We start from the raw sequence: 25,289 nt of genomic DNA on the forward strand, positions 1-25,289 counted from the left end.
CCCGAGAAAAAGTACGTTTGGTTTAACCCAAGTGTCCATGAATATGCACCCTCGGAAACAAATAGGACTATTAGTTCCAGTAGTACCTTACTAAATTGTTGAATATTTCAACTTGAGAAATTAGCATTATACAGACATTGTTTCCAAAAACGCAGAAAACAAGAAGGAACCATAATACTAATGTAATTTTAGTTTGTACCTGTAAAACGAGTTATTTTAGCAGCATACATTGTTGCCCTAATATCTGTGTATAAAGTGCCTACAATAAAAAACTACGTAAATTACATTCTTCAGAAAAAAATAAACTTTTTAAAAACGTGTATTATTATTTGTTTAATTACATCCCGCATGATATGAACTAGTAATAGAAAAATTCATAAATCTACGCGCCGACCGGAAGTGCCGTAACAACGAAAGCACGACGCGGAAGATTTGTCAGCAATGGCGGAGGCAGAAAACAATGTGGAGCTCAAGCGAAAAGCAGAAGACGTTCAGGATGAAAAAGGGGATGCAGAAGAAGAGGAGTGGGTCGGACCCATGCCAAACGAAGCCTCCCAGCCCAAGAAAAGAAAAGGTTTGTTTATGACAGTTAGAGCCATCGCCACATTTTGTATTCATTTGTAGCTTCTGCTAAACAATGCTAACCATGCTAACAAAACTCCCGCTAACTCTTGTGTGTTTGTTTTGTTTATATCCTCAGTACTGGAATATGAGCGTGTTTACCTGGACAACCTGCCCTCAGCTGCAATGTATGAACGGAGCTACATGCACAGAGACGTTATCACACACATAGTGTGTTCCAAGTAAGTGCATGCCCAACAAACTTAACTATTACATTAGACACAACATACTTCACCCTTATGTCCACTTACAATATTTCCAAGACTAATTATCATGCAAAACTGATAAAGGAGATTTGCAAAGTAACAGGGATTATACTGATGTCTATTTTTCAGTTACAGTTAAAATGGTGTGGCTCAATTATCAGTACAGTATTAATAGCATGTATTTTGTGCTAATCAAGTGCAAACATTCATGATTCATCGCAAAATAACGCAATAAACTGGTGAGAAAAGACTGTGCCATGGTCAATATACTTCAAACTTTAATTTAGTGTGTTATTTGATGTGAATGTCTCTCAAATCACTCTTATTAAATCATATAAAAGCTTTTCCAACACAATTATGACCACATCTTATTTATAAATATGTATGCAGGTGAGCATTACTTTATTTCTTCTTCTGCCCCAGGGTTTGCTTCTAATGAAACAACATATTTCATTTTCAGGACAGACTTCATTATCACCGCCAGCCAGGATGGCCATGTCAAGTTTTGGAAGAAGAGGGAAGATGAGGGAATAGAGTTTGTCAAGCACTTTCGAAGCCATCTCGGTATGATTTGAATTGACCACTTCTCACTGATTGTTTATTGATGGAAAAAGGAAACGTGATTATTTCCCTTAAATATATTTTAGTGTTTGCACTTCGTATTGTAAACTTTGTTTTTGTATGTGTTTTTGCAGGTGTGATTGAAAGCATTGCAGTCAGTTCGGAAGGGGCTCTTCTCTGTACTGTTGGTGATGATCAGGCCATGAAAGTATTTGATGTGGTCAACTTTGACATGATCAATATGCTGAAGTTGGGGTAGGTTAATGTACTGTATTTGTGCATGTTTAGGAATGAAATGTTTACTAAGATTCTGGACACTTTTTTCCCACTGTAACATGACATTTATCCTTCCTCTGTGAAGCTTTCACCCAGGCCAGTCAGAGTGGGTGTACAATCCTGGAGATGCCATTTCCACGATAGCCTGCTCGGAAAAATCGACAGGGAAGATCTTCGTCTATGACGGAAGGGGAAGCAACGAGCCCCTTCACATCTTCGACAAGATGCACGCCTCCCCGCTGTCCCAAATCCGCCTGAATCCCAAATTTAGGGTCATCGTCTCTGCTGACAAAGCAGGAATGTTGGAGTATTGGACTGGCCTCCGAAATGAGTTCAAGTTCCCCAAATATGTGCATTGGGAATACAAAACAGACACAGACTTGTATGAATTTGCAAAACACAAAACCTATCCCACCAGCCTTACATTTTCTCCTGACGGGAAGAAAATGGCCACCATTGCTTCTGACAGGAAAGTCCGGATCTTCCGCTTCCTGACAGGAAAACTGATGAGAGTGTTTGATGAATCATTATCTGTAAGTACTCACATGTCACTCAACCTCAGCTTTTAATGAGTGTCTAATTCACATGCTTATCACTGCTGCTTCATATGTTAGATGTTCACAGAGCTGCAGCAGATGAGGCAGCAGCTCCCTGACATGGAGTTCGGGAGGCGGATGGCCGTGGAGAGAGAACTGGAGAAGGTGGACGGGATCCGGCTGACAAACATAATCTTTGATGAGACCGGTCACTTTGTGCTCTACGGCACCATGCTGGGCATCAAAGTCATCAATGTGGAAACCAACAGGTGCGTTCATATAATGTGCTGTTTACACGAGAACGCAAATGGTTGTATCCGCTACCTTTCTCCTTCGTATAGCCCGTTCGTTCACACGTGGCCGTAACGGAAACGCGGGAACGGACCCCGCAAACGATAACGGGTCCCAAGGTGGATAGATCTGCAAACGGAACGCTCTGGGGGGGGCAAACGGCTCCGTGTGTACCACGGAGCCGTGTATACCAGGGGTGGCCAACCCACGGCTCTCGGGCCGCATGCGGCTCTTTGCCTAGTTTCATGCGGCTCTTCAGTTCATATCGAATTGTATATGTGTGAGTTTGGGGGAGAGACACTGACTCCTGACTAGTGTTGCATGCATACTTGCCAACCCTCCCGATTTTCGCGGGAGACTCCCGATTTCATTGCCCTCCCGGGGTCATATTTCTCCCGATTTCTGACAAAATCAGATTTACTCAGGACTGTTTCCACTCGGACTTTAATACAGCTACACCATTGTTTGGTTTCCATGGTAGCACGTCTCTTTAGTAGCGCGCGCAACTGAAAGTCTGAGAGGGAGAGGAGTCACAGAAAACAGAACAAGAATCGACAACTCGACCCTCTGCTCACTCCTTTCCTGTAAAATACAGGTCTAGCCCACAAATATGCTCCATCAAGGATGGTGCTACAGGCCGCAAGGCAGTGCACTTACAACTTACAGTGCACTTACAACTACAATAAGCAGTGGTTTTGGAAATGCTCCTGATTTCTGAGGTCTCAAGGTTGGCAAGTATGGTTGCACGGTGTACCGATACTTGAAAGGTACCGCGATACCCTGGCGTTAAAAACATTACGATTCCTCCGTTTCATTAGTATCGGTACTTTAAGAATGACGGGGGAAAGTACTCCGGTGAGAAAGCGCCGTTTTAATAAGAGCCGTGTGTGTTCAGCGCTCTGCTTCCACTCCCTGCACTGCAGCTGTGCCTGCAGTCCCTCCCTCTCAAGCACGCTCAAGTGCCTCCCCTCTCTCGTGCACACGCTAGCTGCCAGAGCATGTGAGAAAACGAGAAGCATGGCTGCGAGTGGGAGTGCAACTGCCGCTGCGCCTCGGCTTGTTGACAAAAAAGACGCCAGAAGCGAAATTTGGAAGTATTTGAGCGATATCTCTGACAGTGAGGGCAAGCCTACGGACACCACGAGGCCTGTCTGTAAGAAATGTATTCATTTGATTTAATACGAATTCTTGTCATTTATTTTATTTATTGTTGTCATTGTTTAAAAGTTTGTGTTATGGTTCGGTGTGAAATAAATCACAATAATTACATTTAAGACTGTTTCTCTTTTTTTAAGAAAAAGAATCGGAATCGCAATTCTTGACTTGGTATCAAAACCAAAATGTTGGTATCGTGACAACACTAGCTACTCCTGACAGTTAAATCTGATATTTAGTAGGTCTGTTAAGTATTGAATGCTGATAATTCTGACGTAATTTGGCCGTTCAAAGTTGTTTGGGCTCGGATAAAATCGCTCCGTTACTTTGGTCCCGTGTTACTTTGGTCCCGGCTCTCCCTACGTGTGTATCAGGGTTTCCGCTAGGATTTTTTCTCGCCGGTCAAATGTCCGGGCAGAATTTATTTTACCGGACAAATTTCAAACTTACCGGTCATATTTCAATAATAATAATAAGAGTTGTGTAGCAGAGTTTCCGTTAGCAGGTAATCACTGGACTATGAGCAGATATGCTGATGTTTAAAGCTCATTTTTATATTGCTTCAGTTTATAATCGTAACAGATCGAAAAATTCAGATTCATTTTTCAATAAATGATACAACAAACAACATAATTATTACATTCAAACAAAAATACTTGTAGTAGATAACGTACATTATTCAAAAGTTTACATTACATTTGAATAATAACACGGGAGAAACGGAGCCTCTCTTTTCCCCTCTCCCTCCCTCTCTCTCCTGACAGCCCGTCAGTTTCTCATGCAGCTCCTGCAGCTCGCTAAACAGAGGGCGGGGCTTCAGGTGATTATACAGAGCTGCGTGTCTCGGTCAGACTCAGCAGCTGATCTGATCGCTCTCTCGCTCCGGTTACACTTCACTCGCGTTTATGTCCATATCGATCAGACCCAGCTCTCCTGATCGGCCTTTATAGAGAGCACCGATCAAACTATTAAGAGTGAATATCGGCCGATAATGACCGGCGGCCGATCGATCGGAGCCTCCCTAATTATTACCAGACATTTTGCCCGGCAGGTTTTGAATTTACCGGTTTTTAATAAATGTTACCAGCTAAAAACCGGTAATTACCGGCTAACGGAAACCCTGGTGTGTATGTGTGGTGTCAGTATGAAAGGATGACAGCGCGTCTAATTTTGATGTGGCCCAAGAGCCAATCACAATAATACCTGCGATGCAGTGAACCAATCACCTTTGAGGGGGGGAAAACCGATTGTTGATTTCCCCTACCATTGTCTTGGAGGGGCGCTGCGCCCCACCAACGGAGCCCCGCACAATAATGTGTTCTTTTATTAAATAAACTAAACGCTTTCATCTTAAGTTGTGGGTTTAGTGTTTTTGACCCTAAGAAACACTGATGCATTAATCAATAACAATAATCCACAGCTCCTCTCTCTGCTCCAGAGGATTTAAAGAATATATCCCAATGCCACAAAAATGCATCAGTGACGTGGTTGAAATCTTGTCTCCAGAAAACAAAATGCTGAAACAAGCGGTATCAGTGACGGTGTGTTTGATGTGGCTCTTTGCAGTAACAGAGAAAGAATGTGGCTCTTAATCTCTGACTGGTTGGCCACCCCTGCCCTATACGATCATTTCCTGATAACGATGAAGCCATAGCCCCGCCTCTCCCCACCTCTGCTGCTCGCTGCTGTAGCATGGTCAGTAGCTACTGACCATGCTACAGATGTCAGTGCAAAATCTACAGCTCCTCTACCACAACCATCAGCAACAAGTGGACATGAAGAATTACATGAACTACATGTTGCTAAATCCACCACGGGGCATGAACAGAAGGGCAACCATGCTCGGGGGTCTTCTTCGCTGCTTTTGGTGTATTATTATATACTACAGTGTCTCCAGCGGTCTCGTGCGGAAGGGAAGACTTTTTTGATTTCGTTTCGTATGCGTTTGCGTGTAAATGGGGTCTAAGGGGAAACTGTCTTTAAAGCCACTTTCCTGCTGGACACAAACCCACACACAAAAATCTGGCTTTTGTATTTACCTGGAATTTAGGAGGCATTTGTTGTTGTTTTTTGCAATAGTCACAAGTATTGATTTGCTTCAGCCAGATGAGAAGTTATGGGAAAAGTGACCATGGTGGTCCTGCATATTTTTGCTTCATTTTTGGCTCTAAGCTTTTCTATTCAAAGCTACAACAATAATTCTACGTTCATCATAAAACACACTTCCTTTAGACTCCACTGAAACAACATTAAAGACCAATGAAAACTTCCGTTGTTAAAAATAACCTGCATCTACTCCTTTTGTTGGGTGGAAAGAGTTAACAAATGATTTTGGAGATGGTTGGTTAATTAAACCTTGAAGTCAAGTATATATTGAGATTAATGATGATTTTGCTCCTCAGATGTGTGCGGATCTTCGGGAAGCTGGAGAACGTCCGTGTGGTGCAGCTGAGTCTGTTCCAGGGGATCGCTAAAGCCACGCATGTGGCTCCCACTGTTGAGATGAAAGCATGTGACAACCCCGCCTTAGACAACGCCATGCCGGACCCCACCATATTCTGCACCGCGTTTAAGAAGAACCGCTTCTACATGGTGAGAGAACTTGACATTCAAATCTAAAATGATACAGCTACATATTTAGTTATACTATATGTCTAAATACGTTTGTTCCATTCCTTCAGTTCTCAAAGAGAGAACCAGAGGATACAAAGAGTGCTGACTCGGACAGAGACATCTTCAACGAGAAGCCCTCAAAGGAGGAAGTGATGGCTGCCACTCAGGCCGAGGGCCCCAAGAGAGTGTCCGACAGCGCCATCATCCACACCACCATGGGAGACATCCACATCAAGCTGTTCCCCGTGGAGTACGTTTCTACTTCTTTCAGGTCTTTGTTCAGAAACCTCTTTACAACTCAACATATATTAACAGTAGTATTTTAATTTTTTTCCCTAGATGCCCCAAAACGGTGGAGAACTTCTGTGTTCACAGCAGGAACAGCTACTTCAACGGACATATATTCCACAGAGTAATCAAGGTGAGTTTTCCTCTGTGGTAAGTCAGATCTAATCATTTATCTGACTGAGCTGCGTCTAAATCTGTGTCTTTGTGCTCAGGGTTTCATGATCCAGACAGGAGACCCCACAGGCACGGGCATGGGAGGAGAGAGCATCTGGGGGGGGGAGTTTGAGGACGAGTTCCACTCCACGCTGAGACACGACCGCCCGTACACACTCAGTATGGCAAACGGAGGCCCAGGCACCAACGGTGCACAGTTCTTCATCACTGTTGTTCCAACTGTAAGTTTACACTTCACAATGGCAAACCATCTTAGACCCATTTCACACACATTCCTTTAATGTTCTGGAAGTTGTTTGAGTTTAGATCGGAGCCTCAAGCCAGTTGTCTTTAAAAGAGGCTTAGACATTTTCACCAAGTTGGACATGCAGTGGTTTCACATTTCCAGCCTGGCTTCAGTCTGAAGTGAATGCCATCAGATTCCCATTGAGGCTACAGCAGCCCAACATTACATATGATGTGCACAGAGGTTGAGTGCGTGTCTTATTCTGCCTTTTCAACAACACCATGAGATGAGAAGATAAAGATACCCTCTTTTACTGTTAATATGAAGCTGCAGAAGGTTAGGCTAAGTTCGCCTGACTAAATCAGCCCACCAGCCCCTCTCATCTTAAACTATTTCTGTCTCTAATGCCTAAAGAAAATTAAATCAGTTTAATATACTATGAAACATTGTGAGCAGACAAAACATATGTTCATGTTAGATTAGTCAGAGAATAGGTTATATTGTAAAAAATGTGCAAAAGAGAAACCCTGCTGCATTTCAAATTCTCACGATATTGATATCTATCTTACTATTTAACATAAACATAATACTATTACAAATCTTTAGTTTTACGGTTTTGTATCAAGAATATAATTGACTAAGCAACAGTAAAACTTTGACAAACCACAGTGGGGTAAATTGATTAAAATAGCGTCCCAAAGTGACGCACAGCTGTTGACAAACAGGTTCCAATTTCAGATTTCATCCCTGAAAACGGCTTGAATATCTTAATAATAAATGTTTCATGTGCTCTTTGTTTTTGCCTTCAGCCTTGGCTCGACAACAAGCACACGGTGTTTGGAAGATGCGTGAAGGGCATGGAGGCCGTCCAGAGGATCTCCAATGTCAAAATCAACCCCAAGACCGACAAACCGTATGAAGACATCAGCATCATCAACATCACTGTAAAGTGATCGTGTCTTCATCGCGTCCTGTACAGTGATGTTTCGTTTTTTACCAGAAAGAGTTATTAAAGAATGCTTTGAAAGAGACAAGTGACAGTTTTTTTTTAGTTGGTAATCGCTCAAAGAAGCCTCAAACCACACATAAGGTCATTTAGTTTATTTAACAGCAACACATTATGAATAATTTACAGAATCCATTATCAAGTCCACTGTAACAAAGGTTTGATGTGCCTTGTGCTTCTATGTTCAAAAACAAATGTTTTCACAAACTGCAGAAAGGCTTTAACACGTGCATTTTTTTTCTTTATTAATATAGGTACATGTTAACATTACATAGCAATGAATAAAGATGAAATCAAAGTCCAATGATGGGTCCCTAATACCGAGAGTGTTAGGCTTCACATTACATTTATTACTGAAGGCTGCTGATTAAAATATGTACCATCTCTGAAGCACTCCACACTAATAAACAGGACTTATGAGATGTTTGAATAGATATTATCAGTGAGGTTAAAACTCAAGTCTACTACGAAACGGCAGATGGTTAATTTGCTTCCAAATACAAAATTGTAGTGATGCAGCAAACGAGTGTATTCAACGCATTCTGGGTGCGAGACTCCACAAAACTGAGGCAGAATCGGTGCATAAAACTTTTCTCCTAGTGCCTCATGTCAAAGTAACATTCCCGCTCAAATAATTTCAGTAAACAGTTCGTTCTGTAACAGAAAACAAGAACAGCTGTGCATTAAATAGGTTCAAACAGCAGACTTACAAAGACCCCATGAAACATCAACCACTATTGCTCACAGAATGTGTCGAGGCCAAGTGAGGAAAGAGCCACTCTGAACATTCCACCGGTTTGAAGCCACTGGGAGTCGTACTGACCGTGTCTGTCCCATCTCACCTGCAAATATGCTGAATGTAGCTAAAGTTATTTCTCAGGAGTATACGGAATCAACAGAAGGTATACGATCACTACAAATACAGACTACTTGCATTTAGTCGGGATTACTGTCACATGGTTGTTATGATGAATAGCGTGAGATAGATAAGAGTTCACTGTCAGGGCACAAGGAGCATTATTAACACTGGACTAACATCAGCTAGCTATAGGTGCCCGATAAACAGCTGGTTAATAGAACAAAGAGAACAGTAAGCAATGTGCTGGACCGTGTAAGCTGCCTTCGAGAAGAAGCATGATGGGAGTTTTAATTCAGGTTTTGGGGAAAGTGAGTTTATTTCTCAGGCTGGGAGGGTTTTGTAGTTTCCGTTCTGATTCAGTGAAGCGAGAGAAAGAAAGATTTCCTTTGCCCACATTGGGGCACAAAGAGGGGAAGATGAGGAGGCTTAAAGCCGCAGGCTGAGGAGTTCATATTTGGAAATGAGCAAAGGCCGGGGGGGTTCGGTTGTTAGGGGAGAGTCAGTTTGGGCCAGAATAGATGTTACATTTAGGCGACGTCCAGGACCCCGGCAGCCACCAGCTGTCTGGAGAGCCAGTCCAGCCCCTCGTGGAGACCCATCCCACTGCGGGCGTCGCAGCCCTGGATGTGCCAGCTCCGCCCACAGCACAGCTTGTGGAGGCTCAGCAGCTCCGTCATCTCCTCCACCGACACCACCCCGGGGACGTCCTGCAGACATGCAAACTGATCATCAACTCTGTCTGAGCTAAGACAAGGTTATTCACAGCAGAATCAGATGTATTTGCAGAGTGCACACAAGAGGAATTCCATTCCTTCATGTACATGAACAGAAATCGATATTTTTTCGTTTCATTTAATCGTTTATTTGAACCGGGACAGTGCACATCGATGAGCACTTTAAAACAAAACAATGCTTACAAGCGTAAATGAGCCGGATTTTAGCTTTAAGCACATTTCCATCCGCAGTCCCCTCACATACAACAACATGACATTTATATACATAGCAACAATAAATACATGACATGCAGAAAGAGCATGAGCAGCAACTCATAATATATATATAACAGATTAGAATAAGGAAAACAATGCTGGACAAATAAATGTTAGGAATAAATAGCATTTAAGGACACAGAGGTTTTTGGAAGAAAAAGGATATATACAAAAAGCCGCCATGGACTAACAATGCACATAATAAGTAAATAACGAGTTCTGTATGTTGTAAACTATATAAGTAATGCAAATATCTGCAAACAGATATATGAGAAAAATATGGGACAGCTGTATGGTGTAAAAACAAGCATTATCATTATTCCCTTTACCTGTTTGTTTGCAAAGATGAGCAACAAGGCATCTCTCAGCTCCTTCTCCGTCAGTAGTTTGGCCAGCTCGCTGTGAGCCTCCATCAGTCTGTCCCTGTGGCAGCTGTCAATCACAAACACCACCGCTGCACGGAGAAGCAGAGTACAAAAGGGATTAAGTGAAAAACAAAATGGAAAACTATATTGAAATGTGTTTACCCTGCGCTATAAAAGCTGTACGTGACATTTAGAATAACATTAAACACAAAGATATTCAAAGTATATAGAGCGCCAACAGTACCTTGGGTGTTCAGATAATAGTGTTTCCACAGCGGTCTGAGCTTATGTTTGCCACCCACGTCCCAGATGGTGAATTTCAAGTTCTTATATTCAACCGTCTCCACATTGAAACCTTTGACAAAAACAGAGAACAAGCTTCTTTTTTTTAAGAGCAAAATCTTTGTATTTATGTCGAATAATTACAATCTGATTATACTAGAGATGCATTTACCAATAGTGGGGATGGGTTGCATGAACTCATCTTGTTTGAGCTTGAAGAGGATGGTGGTTTTACCAGCTCCGTCTAGCCCGAGAGTTACAACACGGATCTCCATCTTGGGGCCGATGTGGACCCGGTTGTCCTGAAACAACAACATATTGCGACATATTAAAACAAAGTCAACATCTGAACTATTAGTGAAGCAATTCTTTGCTGCTCCGAGCAGACCAGCAGGAGACACAATCATGGTGGATAGTGTGTACCACCTTGGTGAAGGTGACAGGGATGCCAGCGTCCAGCTGAATGTGATCTGCCAGCTCTGTGAACTGATGCTGCTGCTTCTGAAGCGTCTCCAGCAAACAGTTGATCTCCTGCTTGGACAGCACCACCCTGCAGTCATCCTGCAGCAGGAGAGAAGCAACATATGTCAGAGATATCACTATATCGTATCAGATATAGAGGCCCCAATGAAAAAGGTAACTGGATAAAACAAAAAATAAAGAAAATATGATCTATCTGTAGGGTCCTTTCCATATTATGTCATATATATAATAATCTAATCCTGTCAGCGCAAAAACTGCCACATTAGTGGACGTTTATTGCACTATTAAAATGCAGTAAGTTTAGAATCTGATGTATGCAGCGCCTTTCCTGACTGCGCCATATTTAAAAATGGTTTCTTTTAGTTAATTAGACGTGTTTAGGGTGCAGGATGAAAAATACTGAGGTACTGATTGAAACTTTTCTTCTTTCTTAAAAAGATCAAGGTATTTATTTGGGTGTGTGTGTGTGTCGTCTCCTACCTGCTGCAGAGTCTTCTCGCAGTGCAGGCAGGCGGTGGAGACCTGGGACAGCAGGATGGTCATGTCCTCCTGCTGCTGCCTCAGCCAGATCAGCCTCTCCCTGACGTGAGCGTCCACCACGCTCAGCGCCATCTCCTCCTGCCGGCACAGGGTCTCGTGGAGGTCTGCAAAGTACGCCCGCACACAGGACCGCGCACTCTCCGCTGTGCCGGGGACCTGGCGGAGGCAGGAAGTCAAGTCAAATGTATTTATAAAGCGCATTTTTTAGAACAGAGGTAGACTCAATGTTTCAAAATAACAGAAAAAAGGCTCAGATGATACATGACAATAAAAACGAAGCTAACAATGTATTAATATTCATTTAAAATAGAGAATAATAGTTCAGATTCTTAATTAAAGTTTTACCGGTTAACCACCTACTTTAAATCTAAAGATTGTGATTTTTCAGTCAAATCCTTACATGTTCAGTGTGCGCCATGCCTATTCCGTCCTCTACTATCTGCTCTCCACCCTCTATTTGCTGCACGATGCCCACCAGCTTCCTGGAGTACTCGGACACTTCATCTGTGAAGGAGCGGATGCAGTGGGCCATGTCCAAAATGGACGCCCGGATCTGATTCGCTTCAGTCTCAAGAACAGTGTGCTGAAAAAGAGAAACGGTGAACACATGAGCATGCCTCTCTAGATGAGGATATCTAACAGGAGTTCAACTGTAGTTTATGTTATCCTACCTTGTGTCCCTGGTGCTTGCCGTACTCCTTGCACACACAGCACATGAGGGGCCCGGACTGGCAGGCCTCCTCCAGGCAGACAAACTCGATGGCGTGGACCTGATGCTGCGGGCAGAGGGTCTTCTCGTGAGGTTTGTCCGCCAGCGGCACCCGGCGGTGTTTGGCCAGCGTCCGGGTGGAGTGGGTGTGCTGGGAGCACTCGGCACACAGGTGGGTGGCACACACGGTGCAGTACATGGAGGCCGTGTGGCTCTCATCCTCATCACACCGGATTATACACTAGTGGAAAAGAAGAACTGTGAGTGGAAGGTGCTGTAGTTGTGATGGTGATATTTGATCTGATGTATGGGTTTCCTTACTTCTCCCATGCCTTTCAGAACATCCTCTGCCATTCCTGACTGGTTGCTGGCTCCATTCTGGAGACGCTCCAAGAGCTCAAGCAAAGCAAAGTTCTTCTTCAGACCCCAAACTCCAGAGTCACCTAAACAGATGTGGGGTAAAAAGGATAAACTTGAAGACAAAAGGACATCAAAAGGTTAATAGTTTTACTTCCAAACAGAGAAAACTGTCTTAATAATACTTACAGAAATAGATATGGACTTTTATGGCTTGATGTTCATGCTTTTTGGTGTGTAAATGTTCATGGCTTCTCTGGTTTATACTGAGCAAAGACTGGCCAAGATATTTCGAAATAGAAAATGCCTAAAAATCCACAACAGGAGTTGAATCTTTTATTATGCACCCTTACTCACCCAGCTCAGTGACCTGTCTGTCGAAGGGGCAGCGGACCGCTCTTCCATGGAGAGGCAGCCGGGTGAGGCAATCATGGCACACTGTGTGCCCACAGAGCAGCAGGCGAGGGACCTTGTCCCCCTGCAGAGAGAAGACGTCCTCACACACACCACACTCCAGCACCTGTAGGTGAGAAAACATGTATTGATTAACTAACAGACAACCTTGTCTTTGACAGTCACTGCTGCAGATAAAATCAGAGGAAAGATATATCGGGAAGTTGGCACTGATTTTACAATGTAGCGCTTTGAGCACCAGGAAAAGCGCTTTATAAATGTAATGTATTATTATTATGTGCATGCAGATTGATGCACAACAAGGACTTAAAGAGAATACAGGAGTCGTATAGATTAAGAGTCTCTGAATGTGTGTGAGATTCAGTCTGCTCCACTCATAGCATGTAAGATGGTTAACCCTCCTGATTTATAACTGTGATCTTTGATAAATGCTATTTTGACATGACATCTGCTAAGAGCAATTTTGTGAGTGGCAGGTTTTAACTTGCATGCAGGGATCAAACAACTTTTTTGACAACCGGCCTTTTGACTTCTGACTTTTTTACATCTTGTTAATTGGGCAAATGTAACAACCACTTGCATACTCTTTCAGGATTTGGCAGGGGCTTATTTTGTGCCCTGCTTTCATGAACACTGTGCAGATACTTTTAAAATCGATCACGTTACTGAGGCTGCCACACAGAGGAGCTGCAGTCCAACTCTCAGCTATGACGCCAGCTAGTAGACTGCTAGCATACTGCAAACACAAACACCAGGCTGGGATTTTGCACGAATATAGCAAAGACGAGTACAAAAAACACACAAGCAATAACATTCTTACTATTATTTTCCTGCCAAATCTGGCCGACTGTTTGGCATCCACTGACACCAACGCAGCAGCCAAATCAGAATCCACGAAGACGAAATGACTGTCGATCCATTGAGCAAACTAACGAAACAACACGATCACATCGAACATAACACGGCAGTGTATTTTAATGACATTACACCAACCTTGACGTTGCCTCCGTGAGCCCCCCTCCCGTGTCTGATGCAGGGCTCCATCGTCGCTAGGGCTCCCTGCTTGTGTATTCCTGCTGCAGCAGCGGCCATTCTTGGACGACAGCGCAGATGACTGAGCAGGTGCGAGAGGAGAATCCCCCAACTACTTCCGGTTTCGTTCTTTCGTCTTCTGTGTTGTGTATTCATTCATTTATTTATTTGTTATTCATGTTTAAACAGCAAAAAAAGTGGAACAACATTTGAGGTGTCCACAACTGTCTGCATTCCGTTTTTAGCTAATTGTATTCTATTCCACATGTACATTCACTGCTCCTGAATTACTTTATTGTTCACTTGCAACATTCTCTTGCACTATTTTATTTCTTTCTTTCTTTGCACTATCTTTTATGTTTTATGTCTTATACTGCATTGTTGAAGAAGTCTGGGACTTTTTCATTCCGCAGTGTTGCTACTGTACATATGACAATAAAACATTTGCATTACAAAATAACGTATACAGTTATCGTCTTTCTTCTTTGAAGCGCATGTGCATTACTTTAAAGTATTGTTTACGCATTGACTTGACTGATACCTGATTAATACAGAAAAATGGGAATGAAAACAGTATAATCATATCATATCTGAGGGAATCAAGTTATTTTTATGAACATCAATTACGGCGAAGAAGTCACACTGTTTGTCTTGTTTTGATGACGTATTGTTGACGCGACTCTCCTGGATCTAGCCCTAGCAAGAGGGACAGTTTTTAGCTAACGGAACTCTACTCTTACCGTCAACTAATAACTGTTATTTTAACGGTAGGTGTTTCAATGTATTACAATAGTCGTTTGTTGTTACGTGTGTAATATTTGAAGAGGAAATAAAGTAGTTCCTCCATGTGTTCATTCAGGGCGGGCAACTGGAAACAATACAGCACTATTGACCCAGTGTCTTTAATAACTTCCCCATCTGTATCCTCTTCAGTCTTTCAGATCCACCTGCCTCAGTGATGTCTCAGCAGACGGCCCCCCCTGCCCCGGACTCCCCCGCGCTGCTGGTCACCAGCAACGTGCAGAAATATGCCATCAAGAAGAAGAAGGTCCTGAGCACGGAGGAGGCGGAGCTGTTCGAGCTGACCCAGGCTGCGGGGGTCACCATGGACCAGGAGGTCTTCAAGTAGGTGCAGTCACAGGGGGAAGTAACTAAGTACTTGTACTGTACTTAAGTACAATGTTGAGTTACTTGTTACCTGAGTATTTCCATTTAATGCTATATACTTCTACTCCACTACATTTACAAGGAATTCATGTAATTCTACTCCACTACATCTATTTAACAGCTGTACCTACCTTTAACAAATGGCATCTCTTAACTAGTGGACTCACTTTTTAAGTCACAAAAGAGTTTTGTGATGATTTAAATATTTTACAAAAATTCAATCAAAATTTTGTTTGGCTACAACAATTGATGTATACTGTTTTTTAAAGATTCAAAGATGTTATTGTCATATGCACAGTTGGAACAGTATGGAATTAATACCTGAAATCCCAGGCTCCTTCAACAATGCAACATACATATATATTAGACATAAAACAATAAAAAAATGGTGCAAAAAGAAACAAAGAAATAAAATAATGCAAGGGAATGTTGCAAGTGACCAATGAGCAATACAATCCTACTTTGATGCAACAATACTATCTAGAAATGTCACATTTATAAATATAATTATAAATTATTTACGCACTGCACAAAGATTACTTTGACTTGTTACACTTTAAGTACATTTAATACTTTGTAAGCTAGAATATGAATGCAGGACTTTTACTTGTAATGATGTATTTTGACAATAATCAATTGGTACTTTTACTCAAGTAAAGCGTCTGAATACTTCTTCCGCCACTGAATATAATCAGCAGAAACGTGACTGTAGTGCATATGGACTCATAAACAGGAACTCTGACTTCACATCTTCCTCCCCCACCCCAGGATCATAGTGGACCTGTTGAAGATGAACGTGGCTCCTCAAGCGGTCTTCCAGACTCTGAAGGCGATGTTGGCAGGTCAGAGGGTCGCTGAGAGCTGCGGCATCGGGGAGTCTTCAACGGTGCCCCACACCACCAGCATCACCACGGCACCAACCGAAGCCAGAGGTGAATGTCTGCAACACACACAATCACTACTATATTTATATGGAAAGCCTAGTTTAAGGGCTCATCACACAAGTTGTGCAGATGTCAGTTATCTCCACTGAATGAGCTGCAACCAACATGAGGGTGAGCAAGATCTGTACATGCACATACACACTGGAGCGGGGGCCTTTTTCACAGCATATTTGATATCATATTTAAGGCATATAATATAATATATAGCAATAACATTGGTTACTTTCTATTCAGGTGTCACAGTCAGCCATGGCAGCGTAATTCAGCTGCATATCTGCAGGAAAATAAAGAATAATAATGAAGAGGGTTCAAAACAGTTAACGGAACACACCAACAAAGAACTGATTGCGTGACATTAAACACCACAACTATCATTTTGTGAGAGTGTAAACTATTCATAAGGTTAATTATTGTTAAGTTAAGTATATAGTGTGATTTAGGAGTTGTAATTCCTGCTTCACAAGTCAACCAAAATTGAGAGAGAGAGAGAGAGAAAATATGCATAAATAAAAAGAAAGAATACTAACTAGGTAAGATAAGAATAAACAAGATGTTTGGATTATTGAAAAGTATACAATAACCTTTGTTCCCTTTCATCTGAGTGTTGAGAGCTGTATCCATGAAATCATGTTGTGCTCAAAGTGCACCAGATTGATGCATTTCACTTCGACATTTAAAAAAATATCTTCCGGGGGCTGCATGCCCCCGGACCCCCCTAGAGGATGTGAGGTCCACCCCCAAATAACGCACATTAAAATAATGAAATTGAATACATTTTATTTTAGTAAACACTGGAAACGGGTCCCACAGCCCCAAACAGCACACAAAGGTTAAACAAAGGTTAAGGTAAGCATATAATAATGTTAAAATGTGCTAATTATATACACTGCAACACACATAAAAAAAGAGGAGTAAAAGTAGCTCACGACTTGTTTTATTTTTTGAACGTAGCTCTCATCCTAAAAAAGGCTGGAGACCCCTGTTATAGAACGATACATTTGACCATTTTAAGCTTGGCCTGCCATTGTGTTGTAGCGATGAGGGACAGGTGGGGCTTGAAAAGGCCCACCTGTTCAAAGTGGGGATGACAGAACAAGTTTGAGAACCACTGCCTCATGTACTGTTCACACTGTAGTAGAGGCTCATTCCTGCACTCTGCATCACCTAATCCCCTCACTCACTAAACTCCCTCTCCAGTCACTTAAAGGTGAACTGAAGAACGAGGATATAAAGTAGATAGTCTTCAAAAATAAATCTTCACTGTGTGCATGTCAGTCACGGGACTCTCTGGTTTATTTTCTATCACTTTTGAATTCTGTTTTTCCTGTGCCTGTTGTTCACTGAAGAAGAGGACTCTTTGGTCTCTGGAAAGAGCCCTAAGCGTCCTGCAGCCCCCCCCTCAGCGTCTGGCCCCAGAGCCACAAGGGTCAGCACTAAGATTGTGGTCTACGGCCCCCAAGACGCTAACCCTCCTCACTCTCAAGGTCCCCTCTGCTGCACTCTGTCCACACCCCCATCTGTCCGCTTGCCTGCCTATATTACTGTCATTAGTGTACTGCATGTTTCCTCACTCCATGGACCGGCATCAACATAACATGCTCTGCTCTCCTCGTGTGTGTGTGTGTGTGTGTGTGTGTGTGTGTGTGTGTGTGTGTGTGTGTGTGTGTGTGTGTGTGTGTGTGTGTGTGTGTGTGTGTGTGTGTGTGTGTGTGTGTGTGTGTGTGTGTGTGTGTGTGTGTGTGTGTGTGTGTGTGTGTGTGTGTGTGTGTGTGTGTGTGTGTGTGTGTGTGTGTGTGTGTGTGTGTGTGTATACATGCATGCAGAGTAATTTACAGTGGGTCATTTCATGTGGACATTTCCACTGCACAATATATTGTTAATTGGAGTTTTAGTGGCTAGAATGTAAAGTTTCTCCAGCAATGCTTTCCCAATCTCCTATTTAAATATGATTATTATTGTTTTACCGCTTGATGCTTCAACGAAAAAAATTCCGAAATTGGGATTAAAAAATGACATCTTATCTTATCTTGACACTTTACCTGCAGCTTTAATTCACATATGAAAGCATTTTCTCGAAGGGGATAATATACCAGGACTTCTTGACTTAACATAACGTTCGTAGCAGGGGTTCATGAATTGACTAAGTATGTTTAAGTATAGGTGTGGTTGTGGTAGAGTTGAGCAAGGGTGTGTTTTATTATTTATTTTTTATTTGACCTTATTTGTAAGGGAAATAATGTTCTTGGTCTCCCTATTTAAATGTAACATGGCCTTGCCTACATCTCTTGAGACAACCTGAATGATCACAGCTGTTGTTGCCAAAAGCCTATCGCCTCTTCTCCCAGCTTTAGTCAAGTGTGCAGTGTTGATGTGCAGTGCTATAAACTGCATTTAAAATAAGTTAAGAAATTGTGTCTGTAAAAAATGTCATTTTCTGTATGTGTAATGTGTGTGTATCTTTTCCATGTCATCATCGCCCTTCTCCATTTGTCATGTTCTCGGAGCATGTGTAGCTACAATCATCCCAGCTAAACGTCCGTCTGCCCCAGCCTATGGTCTGCCCTTTAACTTGCTGTGTTTCCTCCTCTTCTCAGCAGTGCGCAGTAAGGCAGCAGCGGGCCACAGTGAGAGGAGCAGAGAGGCCTCCAGCCAGCGGGTGCAGCGGCAGCCCAGCGCCACCAGGGGGCCGAAGACCAAGAGCTCCGGCAGCAGCAGTTCCTCCTCTCAGATAAACTCCACATGAGCCCCAGGTCAACATGACACCGTTTGTAAATATGTAGTTTTCTTTACATCTAACTTATCTCTATGTAAAACTGAGTGATGTGTTTTTAAAGGGTTGTTTCTCCCAGATTACAAAAAACACATTGGATCCTTTTTTTCTTTTCATCAGTACATGAGAGTTGAATTTATTTTTGTTAGTGCAGATAACAGTATCAACATGTAACGTATTCACAGTATTTCAGCCTATGGTTGTTAACATTTTGGCTAATTGGCACGGTTAAAAGTACGCTGAATTATTTATTTGCAGTTGCTATTTCGAGTGTAGTAATGGACATAAAGAAGACTATCTCTGGATGACTTTGATACTGACAAAAACAAAAAAATATTATCATTGTTCCAAGGCAAGTTCAGGAGCTAATTGAATTAAGTAGGTATCACTAATGTTCTTTTTGTATTTTGGGTAAAGCAATCCTTTACATTTCAAACATCATGTAAGATGGTCCGGATGTCTCTTCACTTGTTGTTCTGGCAGATGTTACTGTAAGTGAGGAAAGCTTTTTGTTGCGTTTAACTTTTCAGAGTATGAAAACTAAGAAATATTTCACTTTTTCTACACAAAATGGAAATGTCTGTATTCAATGTGCAACTTTTTTATAAAATGACTTTAATAAATCCAATAACAATATTCTTCCCTGATATGACCAATCTCTTGCATACTTTGAATGAGTTACTCATCAATCAAACTTGAACTCTTATTCATCTAATATCTCAAGTTGGTTTCCAAGCACTCTTATCCTCATTTTTAAGTACACTTCACATTGAAAAATCCAGTATTTATGACCATTGTTGTTTTATTTTCAAGGATTGTGTTGATTTTGTCCTTCTTCCATTGCCTTTGTAATCTTGTATTTCTTGTTGCTTTTCAGTTTTTTAAATACTGAAATCCTGCTTTTCAATTTGTTGGTGATTTGCACAGAGAATCTTGATACACGCATCGATCGATAACAACGCTAGAGGCACAGAAAGGCGGCTTCTTTCTCTCGTGGCTAGCCTTTCTTCTGTCTTCCTGACTCTGAATGAGTACAGCTGTTCTGTCTTTCTCTTCCTGAATGCTTGAACATACAGTCAGAGCCTTGAGGGAATCAGCTATTCTGAGACGAGGCACATTTGTAAGAATTACTTTCAAGAATGCTCTCCGCTATTGATCTTACTCTAACTGCGATGGTCATGAATGTGAAGAGGGGTTGATATATTTAATATTTTTCAGTTTGAAATGTGCTGCCTCTCTGGTTCTGAATAGTTTTCTGCTCCGTCACATGGGGGCAGTAGAAGCACACTGCATCACTTTTGTCCCACAGTTGCACCCACATCTTTTCTCCAACCTCTCTCCTTGCTATTATGAATGAAAGTGGGTCTGAAATGAATGCATTTTGTGTGTATTTGAAACAAAGCATCCTTTCGTTCCCACACAGACGGAGAGTTTCCCTCACAGGTGATGCAGAGGGTGGATGCTGTGGAGGTGGCAGGCTGCAGGGCTTCAGCTGCGGGTCTTTTATGTGGCCGTTTGTCCGGTTTATGTGTTCCTGGCTCTGCATTGATGGCAGCGTGCCTGTAATTGATGGCACCTTATTGCTGTGGTGTCGCAGGTTTAATGGGGCTTGACAGAGCAAGAGAAAGCAGCATGCAACCAGGGAGGGAACTTAACCCTTTCCCTCACACCCCACCCTCCATCCCAGTCTCCCCCCGCCACCCACGCCTGTTTTTCGTGGTGTTGGCCTCCCCCCCCCCCCCGCACATCAGTGCATGCAAACACAAATGAGAATACAAATAGGGCCCTCGGTGATTAGCTTGTTTACGATTCCTACTGTTATCAGTGGTCATGGTAATGGCAGCTTAGCTCATGATCAAGGAAGCCCAGACACCCCTCTGACTGCACTTCTGAAAATAAATACTGGCCAGCTGTTGGTGCTCTCCCCTGTTTTGCTTGGAGGAACCCAAATGTGTTTGACAAAGGTAAACGGCTGGGAATTTATTTACAAACTCGCAGACTGTAGTTCCTGGTCGTTCCTGAAGGGGCCAGTGTGGATCTGAGCTAACCAACGTGGCCTTCCACGACTGTGCATTTTCCAAAGGCATCCACTCCAGCGTTTTGGATGTGTTTATTTTGTTATGAGGGAATTTCATGGCTAGTGCAGACTCCTCCATTAAAAAGGGAGTGTTATCCTTCACTCAGACACACCACACACACTCATGTGGTGAATCTGTGCACGCGCATGTACACACTATATGCACCATTAATCAATAGAGACGATGAAATGATGCTATTGTGTGCGAGGCTAGGCGAACAGCACGTTGAATAATGAGCTAGTCAAAGCTGTTGGCAAATCATTAATGTAAGGTGTTGGTCTAAACCAAGTTCTCACACTCTCGGTGCGCAAGCTGTTCCCAGGTGACAAAAAAATGGGGAAAGACACTATTTTAGGAGCCAATATCACATCTCTCTTTTTATATCCCCATCACCTGTATTCCCTACAGATTCTCTTTCTCTTTCTCGGGGGTGTGGATATCATATCACCCTGTTTTCCTTCCTTTTCTCTCCATCTTTCCTCCTGGGTATTATCCCTTCCAGTGAACTCTTGGTCCACATTTCTCTCTAAATTTATAGGCCACTTTCCCTCACTTGTTGTCTCTCCACAATCCCTCCCTCCTCTAACCCTTTCACTCTCCATCATCGCACCGCCCTCCCCCCTCCGCTCCCCGCCACCACCCTCCTTGCCAGGCTGGCTGCAGATTGGCTATTTCCTGCACGCGCTCAGTAGAGCCCTTATCAGAGGTAAAGTGCTGATTGTTGGTCTGTCTCTCAGGCTGACTGACAGTTCGGGCTGCGCTGCTGAAATGCCTGATTTGGTCAATGTTTGTCTGTGGGCCTTATCTCCACACCTTATATTAACTGCCTTGACAGTATGTGCAGGCAGTCTCTCTCCATCTTGTTGCCCCCCCCCCTTTCCCCATCACCACCTCCCTCCATCCTCTGTCTCTATCTCCATTCACTCTCTGCTACGCACTATAGTCTTTCAACCACCAGCTAAACACTTTCTCGCTGATCCTCCTCTTCCATCATTCCTCCTTGGAGCTGGATCAGCACCTTGAACACCACACACGCCAAATTATTTCCTTCCAAAAGCATTCCATAAGGGTCAGTTTGCCAAAATATACAAAAAGACACATTTGTCCACACTTAAATGTTAGCCGCCTCAAACCAAGCAGATATGTTGGGTTTTATTTGCCAGGGTTTTAAGATGTCCTTCTTTGTGAGTTCTGTGAATTCATGAAGCTGCATTTTTGTTTCTCAAAGCATTGGCCAATGGCATTTGAAGAATTTACAAGCACAATTTCAGTTGGAGGAACGTATAACTAAAGAAGTATTAATGAATCAATAAAAGTGTTCAAAGTAACACAATTTTTATTTTATATTGCAGTTTAATTTGACAAATAAACCCGTTGGAAGCAGGGCTATGGCAAGAATTAAGAACCACTGAGGTCAGGAGTAAAAAAGCTGGCATATAAGTTCCTTAAACGGTTTTGATGAATTGAATTTTACATAATTGAGGTGTTCATTTTAATTTCTGCAGATTTTATTTAAATGTCTGAAATTCCTCTAGAAACCATCAACTGCTTATGAACTCAACCTAACACTGAATACAAAAACAACTAGCTTCGTCTTCTTTTCCTGTAATTAGCAGACCGCCACTTTAACTTCAATCTTATAAGGAATCATCCTCGGAAATGAGTCTCGAGATGCTTAATCAAGGACATTGTACATGCAGTTGAGAGATTTAAAAGCTCTAAAAAGTAAGGAGTTGGACCTTACATTTAGATGACTTTGGAACACGTGTTAGCTTTGTATTTCCCACGACATAAAGTACATTTCTGTTTCAATTGAAGAATATTCTGAAATCATGTGTTTGCTTTTTTGTGGCCATAATGTAACTTGAATCAGCCTCAAAATTGGGTAGGTTTTTATTGAACGATGTAGACTTGATAACCCAGTGTCCTTAGTGACCTCACTGTAACACATCACAAACATATTCAACTATATGGTTGATTGAGGATTCTCAGTGATTAATATTAGTGACGAGTTGTATTTGTAATTTGGTTGTACTGTCCCTTTAAGGACTTGCACAGCTGCATGTACAGTGGTGGACACACATCCAGAAGCCACATCATAATAAAAACACCAGCATTAACCTGTGGCATTGAGTTGAATGGTCACCTCCACAATCTGACTTGAAGCCCTCAGAGTGACAACAGAAGTTTGTACATGTATGAACTGACGAACAGTAATTCACACACACACATCTGAACCCAAAAGATCTTCCAGCTTTTTTTTAAGTATCACTAATAGACAGAGACTGAGGAGGTAAACATGGCCTTTTAAGCGTTATTTATTTATTCACTTTATTAGCAAGAGGCTGTTCATTCCGTCTGTTAATGGCAGCTGTGGGAAGGAATAGAGTTCACACTCACTTGGACCCCCATTGTGTGGCAGGCTGTCAGGTTACACACACACACACACACACACACACACACACACACACACACACACACACACACACACACACACACACACACACACACACACACACTCATGCACACACACACACACACTCACACACTCATGCACACACACACACTCATGCACAAAAGGCGAGACACTCTGCACAGCTGCCTGCTAGGTGCGTCTTAGATGAATTGTTTTCTGAAATGACTGTAGTTGAGGTTGTGTTTGGAAAGGTGCCTCTCAGCTGTTAGCCTGCTCTGGCTGTTGTGAATACAGAAGGTGTGACACAGCTGTTTAACTCAGAGACTCTACATTCACTTTCAGGGCTGTATGTTCCCTATGTCTTCAGAGGCTGTCATCTTTGCCATTCCTGCCCCAAAAGGAGCCTTTAGAGCAGGTCGGCTTGCCCGTCTTCTTCTTTAAGGACATTGTTAAAAATGGTGTTTATTCACTGAAATATTATAAAATATTTGACCACATTTTGAGATATTTGTCTCTCGCACAGAATCCTGGAAGGGAATGACATGTTGTGTGTGCAGGTGATGTGATGTGAGAGCTAGCAGCAGTTGGTACTGGAACTATAACCTGTCCCTGAGGCCACACAGTAAATGAGATCTTGTTTAATTATATATTTTTTTTTTCTTTCTAACAATATGGTAGATAAACAAGGCAGGTTTACCATCACTCTCTGTACGGAGGCTCAGTCATTGGTACACGTTTATTCATAAAGCTTTGTTGGGTAAACTCCCGTATTATATCTGCTCTCTGATAACACAGAGAGTTGCAAGCAGCTATTGTCTGAGGTCACATGATGTAGTCTTGTTAGATGTGCCAAGAGCAAGGACTGTCTGAGGTAAGACAGCTTTTATGTGCGCAGCTCCACTTGCTTGGAACAATCTTCAGCAAGAATTGAAACTGAGCAATCTCATTCCTCTGCATGTCTTTAGAGCTCGGCTAAATGAAATGCTTGCTGATACAATGGGCACTTGTAAATGTCTATAACTATGTATCCTGTAAATATAATGTATAATGTCCTTTATTGTTTTATGTTTCATGTGGAACCTATATGCTGCCGGTCTCCCTTGAAAAAGAGATCTATGATCTCAATGGGACCAATCTGGTTAAATAAAGGTTTGAAATGAAATGAAATGAAAATGGTCTGTTAGAATGATCTATTGTAAATCATACAGTTTGCACTATTTCCTGAATAGTTGGTGACATGCATTAGCCAAGTAATAGTTGAAATAATGGAAATGACAATTTACATAACATAGACTTTTGTTTGGATAAAAAACAAAACAATTTGATGGAATTTAACGAAGAACACTTACTCTGATGCTGCACTGTATTTCAATTTGAGGTCCTTGTCCTTGACTCTGATTGTTTTTGTTTGTTTTTATGTCACTGTAGAAATGTGTTGAGTACCTGACAGCGCTGAGGACATTTTGAACAAGGGTCACGTAAAATATGAGTTTCTTCTCCCTGCTCCATTTCATCATGGGCTATAAACTGCAGTAAGTGTACATGTTATGTTATGTATGTACCTTGAGTGGAGCAAATGAATGCCTAACTAAATATGTCAACTTTAGACAACATTTTCATTTTTTCATTCCACGACATTAACTGACATCTGTACTTACTAGTTGCTTAACAAATAAATATTGTACATACAAAACATATATGAGCTCATTTAAAGGTGGGGTAGGTAAGTTTCAGAAACCGGCTCGAGATACACTTTTTGTTATATTCCATGGAATGCTCTTAACATCCCGATAGCAATGAATATCTTAAGTGCTTTGACAAAAAATCCATAAAAAAATGTCATCTGTAGAAGCCGTAATACTGTAAAAAGTACAACCAATTGGATGGCCTACCTGCCTGTCAGCCTTCCATCGGGGCACAAACTTATCTCG

At 42.1% G+C, this 25,289-nt stretch overlaps 3 protein-coding genes across 7 annotated transcripts; 2 read left to right on the forward strand and 1 right to left on the reverse strand.

The window, feature by feature from the left end:
• The first annotated feature begins 419 nt into the window (after positions 1-419).
• Positions 420-7,981, forward strand: ppwd1 (peptidylprolyl isomerase domain and WD repeat containing 1). The gene is made up of 11 exons (XM_034095465.2): positions 420-574; positions 701-803; positions 1,288-1,391; positions 1,523-1,643; positions 1,750-2,197; positions 2,279-2,469; positions 6,049-6,238; positions 6,328-6,509; positions 6,599-6,680; positions 6,760-6,942; positions 7,757-7,981. Exons 1-11 carry the CDS (start codon positions 442-444, stop codon positions 7,898-7,900), a joined length of 1,881 nt encoding a protein of 626 aa, XP_033951356.1. The 5' UTR covers positions 420-441; the 3' UTR covers positions 7,901-7,981.
• A 318-nt stretch (positions 7,982-8,299) lies between these two features.
• trim23 (tripartite motif containing 23) lies at positions 8,300-14,086 on the reverse strand. 2 transcript variants are annotated; one of them, XM_034095467.2, is made up of 11 exons: positions 13,945-14,086; positions 12,895-13,057; positions 12,502-12,623; positions 12,143-12,421; positions 11,872-12,054; positions 11,412-11,627; positions 10,875-11,009; positions 10,621-10,750; positions 10,411-10,521; positions 10,131-10,255; positions 8,300-9,519 (listed from the first exon to the last, which is right to left on the reverse strand). In XM_034095467.2, the coding sequence occupies exons 1-11, from the start codon at positions 14,041-14,043 to the stop codon at positions 9,340-9,342; spliced, it is 1,743 nt and encodes a 580-aa protein (XP_033951358.1). In that variant the 5' UTR covers positions 14,044-14,086; the 3' UTR covers positions 8,300-9,339. The 2 variants fall into 2 exon arrangements, with proteins under 2 accessions (XP_033951358.1, XP_033951357.1); XM_034095466.2 differs by having other exon boundaries at positions 8,300-9,534.
• Positions 14,087-14,650: 564 nt separating this feature from the next.
• Positions 14,651-19,500, forward strand: mzt2b (mitotic spindle organizing protein 2B). 4 transcript variants are annotated; one of them, XM_034095291.1, is made up of 5 exons: positions 14,651-14,750; positions 14,917-15,108; positions 15,919-16,082; positions 17,441-17,578; positions 18,689-19,500. In XM_034095291.1, exons 2-5 carry the CDS (start codon positions 14,942-14,944, stop codon positions 18,835-18,837), a joined length of 618 nt encoding a protein of 205 aa, XP_033951182.1. In that variant the 5' UTR covers positions 14,651-14,750; positions 14,917-14,941; the 3' UTR covers positions 18,838-19,500. The 4 variants fall into 4 exon arrangements, with proteins under 4 accessions (XP_033951182.1, XP_033951183.1, XP_033951184.1 ...); XM_034095292.1 differs by having other exon boundaries at positions 18,692-19,500; XM_034095293.1 differs by lacking the exon at positions 17,441-17,578.
• Positions 19,501-25,289: the final 5,789 nt, after the last annotated feature.

Source organism: Pseudochaenichthys georgianus, chromosome 12 (assembly GCF_902827115.2).
Source record: "Pseudochaenichthys georgianus chromosome 12, fPseGeo1.2, whole genome shotgun sequence".
Classification (NCBI taxonomy): domain Eukaryota; kingdom Metazoa; phylum Chordata; class Actinopteri; order Perciformes; family Channichthyidae; genus Pseudochaenichthys; species Pseudochaenichthys georgianus.